The 7,816-nt window shown below is 41.4% G+C and overlaps 1 protein-coding gene across 3 annotated transcripts in view; it reads right to left on the minus strand.

Annotated features, from left to right (window-relative positions):
* Window positions 1-7,816, minus strand: part of AS3MT (arsenite methyltransferase) — a 28,195-nt gene that overhangs the window by 7,683 nt on the left and 12,696 nt on the right. For 2 of the 3 annotated variants that reach the window (XM_081822853.1, XM_081822851.1), the window contains 2 exons: window positions 7,303-7,437; window positions 289-489 (listed from right to left, as the gene is read on the minus strand). In XM_081822853.1, the coding sequence (XP_081678979.1) occupies window positions 397-489; window positions 7,303-7,437 (228 nt within the window). In that variant the 3' untranslated portion in view covers window positions 289-396. Of the gene's footprint in view, window positions 1-288; window positions 490-7,302; window positions 7,438-7,816 lie in introns of those variants that run through there. The other variant, XM_081822852.1, reaches the window with a different exon arrangement.

The following is a 7,816-nucleotide window of genomic DNA, read 5'->3' on the forward strand; positions in this document are numbered from 1 at the left end:
TTTCAGTTGGAGCTTTGTTTTATGAGCAAACACGGTGAAAGTCCAAAAGGTGCTATGCAGGTCAGAAGGAAGATGTTTTTCCTGAGACTCCTGAAGCCCTTCTTGCTCGTTGGCCAAGCCCGAAGACTGCGTCTCAGTTCCACATCGGACCACTAGGTGGCACCAGAACTTTGAATTAGCAAAGAGAGGAAAACCCGCTTAACCGGCCTTTACGTCATTTGCTACGAACCTTCAATTAATATCTTCTAAAAAATAATTCATTATTTTTATCAATGATCTAGAACATAGTGGCTTTTCACCATTTATTCTTTCTTATGGTCTGTGCTGTGGGGAAGAGGAGATTAAAAGACACGTAAGTCCTTCACCATCTGCCCCTTTCTTCTGGTCAGCTGTAAATTACAGACAGCAGCCTCCAGCAACATCAGAAGAACATCCGGGCTTTGCATTGTCAGACTCTCCTGCAAGCTTGAAAGGATCTGTGATTACACTCTGTCAAAAGGCAAACCAAAACAAAAGGACAAGTTAAAGGTGTTTTGATGTTCCCCAATACTCATATTTCAGTTTGACTGAGGTTGGCTTACCTAGGAGGTAGATAAAATTTTATAATTCCACAGGATCCTTGGGATTCATCTATAAAGGTGGCTGTCTCATCCTGAAGCATCTAATCAAATGTTTACTACTTTCTTTCGTTTTTCAAAAAATATTTTATTTATTTATTTGCAGGAGAGGGAGAGAGCACAAGCAGGGGGAGTGGCAGGCAGAGGGAGAAGCAGGCTTCCCGCTGAGCAGGGAGCCCGATGTGGGACTTGATCCCAGGACCCCGGGATCGTGACCTGAGCGGAAGACAGACACTTAACCGACTGAGCCGCTCAGGCGTCCCAAGTTTTTACCACTTCCAAGGTAAACTTCACTTCAAGTTTTGTAAAGGTGGTCCCTAGGGAAAAGTTGGAAACTAGGAAAGTTGATTTTGTTTCATTTTGTTTTATGGGAGTCCCATTTGTACGTGCCTTTTACCCTTCTGGAACTGAATACCAAAATGCTGACACTTCTTTCCTTCCCTTACTCTCATCTCTAGAAACATGTGTGCAAGACAAGAAGGCAAGTCTTACACACCAGGGCCGTCGTTAGCAACTGCTGATGTTCAGATACTGAGACTGCCAACAACAGCCAGCAAGATCTCAGGGCAGAGTGAGTGGAATTTTCAGAAGACAAGATGGCAGTCTTTATTTTTCTTCCTTTCACCTCCAAATGAGATACCTCCAACAGCAGCACCAGTGAGGCCAGAGAAAAACCAGGCACAAAGGCAGGAAATCAAGAGCATGAACAATCCACCTCAAATAATGATAATGAATTCATTAAACATAAATGTACACTCTTATTACTGATTCTTGGTCACCGCAAATAGAAGGCAGGACAAGACAGGCATGTACCCTACGTTCAGGACAGTCTTATGGACCACTCCCTTTACAGAAATAACCTACTGGGGGCTCTGTGACCTTGGATTAATCTCCCTGAGTCTTAGGTTCTTCATCTGTAAAATGAGGATAATAAGGGTTATTGTGAGGACAAAGTGACACAGTGCCTTGAACATCTTACCTGTTCAGTAAAGGCTAGGTCCTCTAATACTATTCCTAGTGTTGCTGATGTTGTTACTACCACTACTATTAACTGTAGCAAGACAGTGCATACCACAATCCTACATGCATCATTTCAGATCCTGCAGTGTTTTACTAATGTAATTCTTTTTTTTCTTTTGGAGGCTGCATGCCCAGTGTGGAGCCCAATGTGGGGCCTGAACTCACGATCCTGAGATCAATCCCTGAGCTAAGATCAAGAGTCGGACGCTCAACCAACTGAGCCACCCAGGTGCCCCTAATGTAATTCTTTTAATAGCAAGATACACTTTCCTTGTCAGGGTTAAAAGAGAAGAAGGAAGAGAATGAGGAAGAGGAGAAGGGGAAGAGAGGGAGAGGGGGGAGGAGCAGGAAGGGCAGGAGGAAGAAGAGGACGAAAGAAAGAAAAGAAGGGCTCTTGGAAACAGTCCTCACTGAGTCAATGCTCAGGAAGAAGCAGCAGTCCTCACTGGTGGCACGTGTCGGGAAGATGCGAGCACCAGCAACCCCCACGTGCCACCTGCCTGTACTGTGCTCTCGGCCTTTATTGGAAAGGTCTTCTGTAAAAAAGATAGGAACGTCCTCCTCCAAGCACACAAGGTTATATTTCTAGGACACGCAGCTGTTTCATTCCTTAAATCTTCCTTCACTGTCAGCGATTGCCATTTCAAAACCTTGGAACTGATCTAAAGACACGGGCACATCAGCACTCTGAAAGAACCAAGGCAGATGAGAGAGGAGGCAGGTGGGATAAACCAGTTCAAGTACGTGGCAAGTTATGATTGGTATGTGAGGTCAAGAGCCCTCCTGCACGCCCCGCGTGCACACTAAAAGGGAGGTCAAGGAGAGCCAGGCTGGAAGAAGGGGTCTCTGCAGAAGCCAGCCCGCTTAATGACTTTTTTTTTTTTTTTACAACCAGAGTACACTGGAAGTGTTGTGGTTGGAGGAAACACTCCCTTTACTTATAACCATAACCTGCTGACAGCTTTTCTAACTAGGATTCAGGAAACCAGGTTCCAGGAGAATTAGAATGATGAAAACATTTCAAAAATACATATTGATTCTCACCAGCAAGGTTTGGTTATCAGTGAACTCCCAAGAGTTTCAAAATACCAATAACACATTTGTGAAAGGTTTCAAGGGCTGAAAGGTCCAAAGTCACATTTCTCTACTTTCCAAAAAGGTATCTGCTTAGAAAAACAGAAGAGTAGGGGCACCTGGGTGGCTCAGTCATTGAGCGTCTGCCTTCAGCTCGGGTCATGATCCCAGGGTCCTGGGATCGAACCCCGCATCGGGCTCCCTGCTCAGCGGGGAGCCTGCTTCTCCCTCTCCCACTCCCCCTGCTTGTGTTCCTGCTCTCGCTATGTCTCTCTCTGTCAAATAAATAAATAAAATCTTTAAAAAAAAAAAAAAAGAAAGAAAGAAAAGAAAAACAGAAGAGTAACAAATAGCAGAGGTCTCAAGAATTTAATAAAGTAAAACCTGTAAATCACTCTTCGGCTCTAGAGGTGGCTCCTACATTTAGCTTGCGCTTGATTCATGCTGGTAAGAGTGGCCAAACAAGAACACATTCGGTTTTTTGGCTCCGGAATTCCTGCCTCTTGTGTTCAATTAAACTTTCCCAACTACAAATTTACCATTTTGGAGAGTGACTTGTGTCTCAATGTATGCTCAATGTATCCAAAGTTATTACGAAATACAAGCAAAAGAAAGCAAAAATTCATGGCAAAAGATTAGAGACTCTCTGGGCCCAGGAGAAAGGGTGTGTCAGGAAGAATGAGAAATCCTAGAACACGGTTCCAAGTGACCAAGAATCTTAATTAGTACAAATCCATAACTGTAACTACTTCTATTTCTTGAGTGTGTATTATGTGCCAGGCATCAGGCTAACATTCTCCATAGATCATCCCCATTGATCCTCACAACCCGAGGAGAAAAAGTGATTATTACCTTCCTGTTACATATGGAGAGACAGAGGGTGTAGGGAGGTTAGGTAATGTACCTGAGATCACACATGCCTGGTAGAGCCAAGATCTGAACCTAGCCTATCTGACTGCAAGGCCTGTGTACATAAACCCCACGCTCTGCCACTATCCTGGCACAGTAATATCAGTATCTTATTTCCCGGGGCTTCCAATGTTCAGTGCCTCGAGACACATCGTTGGTATGACTTCGGTGAATGCTGTAAGTTCTGTCAGCCCAAAGAGACTTGAAATCCATCACTCAGCCTGTTCTAAATACAATATTATAAATTAATGAATGGATCAATAAAATAATTGACACCATGAATAGGGGGAAAGGATTAAATATATAAGAAAGAGAGGCGCCTAGGTGGCTCAGTCTTTAAGCGTCTGCCTTCGGCTCAGGTCATGATCCCAGGGTCCTGGGATCGAGCCCCATATTGGGCTCCCTGCTCGGCGGGAAGCCTGCTTCTCCCTCACCCACTCCTCCTGCTTGTATTCCTTCTCTCGCTGTGTCTCTCTCTGTCAAATAAATAAATAAAATCTTAAAAATAAAATAAAAAATATATATGTATATATATGAGAGAAAGACAAAGAGGGATGCTACTCTCTACCCATCTGCCTTCTTCATAGGGTAGCTGTGGAGATGGCAGGAGATAAACTGTGATAAAATGCTTTAGGAAATGCTATACCAATATTTCAGATACTAGAATAATTCCAAAAATGAATCTAAAATATTTTAGAAAACGATCACTTTAGAATATAGTGGTATCCTGGCTCTGGTATACATTCAAGAAATTAAGATATGATCAAAATTAGCTTTTCAAAACAGTGGGGAATTGATATAATAAATGAACAGGAAAATTTGAACTAGTTAATATTTGGAGAAATAGTCACACTGTACCTCAACATTTATGCTAAAATAAATTCCAGATGGTTTAAAAATTTTAATGTGAAAAGCAAAACCATGAAAGCACTAGAAGAATCTGCATGACCTTGGATTAAGCAATGGATTTTTAGCTATGACACCCAAAGCACAAGCAACCAAAAAAGAAAAATTCAACTTCACCAAAATTAAAAACTTTTGTGCATCAAAGGACACTACCCAGAGTGAAAAGACAACATACGGAATGTGAGAAAGTTTTGCAAATCATATATCTGATAAGGGTGTAGTATCCAGAATATATAAAGAGCTCTTACAACTCAACAATAAAAAGACAACCCAATTTAAAAATGGGCAAAAGAGCCTAGGTAGCTCAGTCAGTTAAGTGTCCGACTCTTGATTTCATCTCAGGTCATGATCTCAGGGTTGTAAAATTGAGCCTAATGTGGGGCTCCATCTTAGGACCCTGGGATCACGACCTGAGCCGAAGGCAGATGCTTAACCGACTGAGCCAACCAGGCACCTCTAAACTGAATTCTGTTTAAAAACAAGGTTTAGGGGCACCTGGGTGGCTCAGTTGGTTAAGCATCTGCCTTTGGCTCACGTCATGATCCCAGGATCTTGGGATCGAGCCCCGCATTGGGTTGTAAAATTGAGCCCCATGTCAGACTCTGTCCTGGGCATGGAGCCTGCTTAAGTTCTCTCTTTCCCTCTCGCCCTGCCCCTCCTCCCTCTCTCTCCCTCTCTTAAAAAAAAAAAAAAAATGGGCAAAGGATCTAAAACGACATTTCCCCAAAGAAAACATATAGATGGTCAACAAACATGTGAGAAGATGGTTAGCATCACTAGTCATTAGGGAAATGCAAATCCAAACCACAATGAGGTACTTTACACTGACTAGGATGACTACAATAAAAACTAAACAGAAAATAACACAGTGTTGGCAAAGATGTAGAGAAATTAGAAACCTATACATTGTTGGTAGGAATTTAAAATGGTGCAGCCACTGTGGAAAACAGTTTGGTGGGTCTTCAAAAAGTTGGATGTAGAATTACTATATGACTCAACAATCCAACGACTAGGTATAGACCCAAAATAATTGAAAACCAGTACTCAAATAAGGACATGAAGTACGCGTACATGCATGTTCACAGCAATACTACTCGGAACAGCCAGGAATAGAAAGAACCTAATCATCTATCAACTGATGAGTGGATAAACAAAATGTGGTATATCCATGCAATGGAATATTATTCAGACATAAAAAGGAATGAAGTACTGACACATGGATAAACCTTGAAAACATTATGTTAAGTAAAAGAATCCAGACACAAAAGGCCTTATAGTATATGATTCCATTTATATAATAATGTCCACCATAGGCCAATTCAGAGACAGAAAGCAGATTAGTTTATTGCCAGAGGCCAGGGGGAGGGGAGATAGCAGAATGACTGCTTAATAAGTATGGGATTTCTTTTGGGGTAATGAAAGTTTTCTGAAACTAGATACTAGTGATGACTGCCCAACCTTGTAAATATACTCAAAGTCACTAAATTGTACACATTAAAATGGTTAAAATAGTGAATTTTGTTATATGAATTTTATCCCAGAATGTCTAAAGTACTAAAAGAAAATATAGGTGGGGCCCCTGGCTGGCTCAGTCAGCGCAGGATGCAACTCCTGGTCTTGGGGTTGTGAGTTCAAGCCCCACCTTGGGTGTAGAGGTTACTTAAAAATAAAATCTTAAAAAAATTTTAAAGAAAATAGAGGTAAATTCATAATGTTCACATGGAGAAGGTCTTTCTAATCATAACATAAGAGGCAGAAACCATAAAGGAATTGACTACATAAAAACTGAAAATGTCTACTCAGGAAAAATAAGCAAATAAAAAGATAGATGACATGCTGAGAAAAAATATTCACAACATATAACAGATAATCGTTTATAGAGCAATAAAGAAATGGCAAATCCCACTCTAATGGCAGATGGTTAAAGGAATTATACAGGAAGTTCACATTGGATGAAATATAACTGGCCAATAAATAGGCAAAAGGTTCAATATATGCAAAATAAAACAACAAATTATTTTCTGCCCATCAGACAAGCAAAGAGTTTTAAAAATAATACCCAATATTAGTAAGACAGCAGGGAAAAGGTATTCTCATACATTGCAGGTAGGCATGTAGACTTCTACAATCTTTTTGTAGGGCAATTTGACTATCTCAATTAAGACTTACAAATGTTTGAGGGGTACCTGGGTGGCTCAGTCGGTTAAGCATCTGCCTTCGGCTCAGGTCATGATCCCAGGTTCCTGGGATCAAGCCCCACATCGGGCTCCCTGCTTAGCAGAGACTCCGCTTCTCTCTCTGCCCCTCCCCCCCGCCCCCCAGCTTGTGCTCTCCCTCTCTTTAACTCTCTCTCTCGCTCACTCTCTCTCTCGCTCACTCTCTCTCGCAAATAAATAAAATCTTTAAAAAAAAAAATTATTCAAATAATTATTTGAATATTTGAGTAATTTTTTCCAAGGTAACTCTTAACCTTTTTTGTATCTGGACTCCTTTAAGAATCTGATGAAAGTAATAGATACTTTCTTGAGAAAATACACATACACATATATAATTTTAAGGGATTCATGGATGCCCTGAAGTCCATTCATGGGTGCACCAAGTTAAGAGTCTCTGACTTAATATCCAGATTGGAAAAATAAAGTTATGAAATTAATTCAAATCATTTTGTAGGTACAAATATGGCTAGAAATTATTTATAGTGGCCAACTAAAACAATAACGATTTGTTTCTTGTTTTAGCAGTCAGTGGCAAGGCAGGGACTGAAAGCCAAACAAACCTTTGATCCTAAAGCAGAACAGCCACTACATGCTGGCAGCTTCTCTCCAACTGGTCTGATCAGAAAATTCTGGGTGAATCGTGAATTCTTCAAGATAGCTGCTGTTTCTTCATCCACTTCAACAATTTCACCTTCCTGAAGGGTAGCAGAAAAAAAACACGTATTAAGAAATGCCACTTTAGGGGCGCCTGGGTGGCTCAGTTGGTTAAGCGACTGCCTTCGGCTCAGGTCATGATCCTGGAGTCCCGGGATCGAGTCCCGCATCGGGCTCCCTGCTCGGCGGGGAGTCTGCTTCTCCCTCGGACCCTCCTCCCTCTCATGCTCTCTGTCTCTCATTCTCTCTCTGTCAAATAAATAAATAAAATCTTTAAAAAAAAAAAAAAGAAATGCCACTTTAATCTTTTTTTTAAAGATTTTATTTATTTATTTGACAGAGAGAGGCACAGTGAAAGAGGGAACACAAGCAGGGGGAGTGGGAAAGGGAGAAGCAGGCTTCCCGCGGAGCAGGGAGCCC

Source organism: Leptonychotes weddellii, chromosome 6, assembly GCF_054177405.1.
Source record: "Leptonychotes weddellii isolate Sample4059 chromosome 6, ASM5417740v2, whole genome shotgun sequence".
In the NCBI taxonomy this organism is placed as follows: domain Eukaryota; kingdom Metazoa; phylum Chordata; class Mammalia; order Carnivora; family Phocidae; genus Leptonychotes; species Leptonychotes weddellii.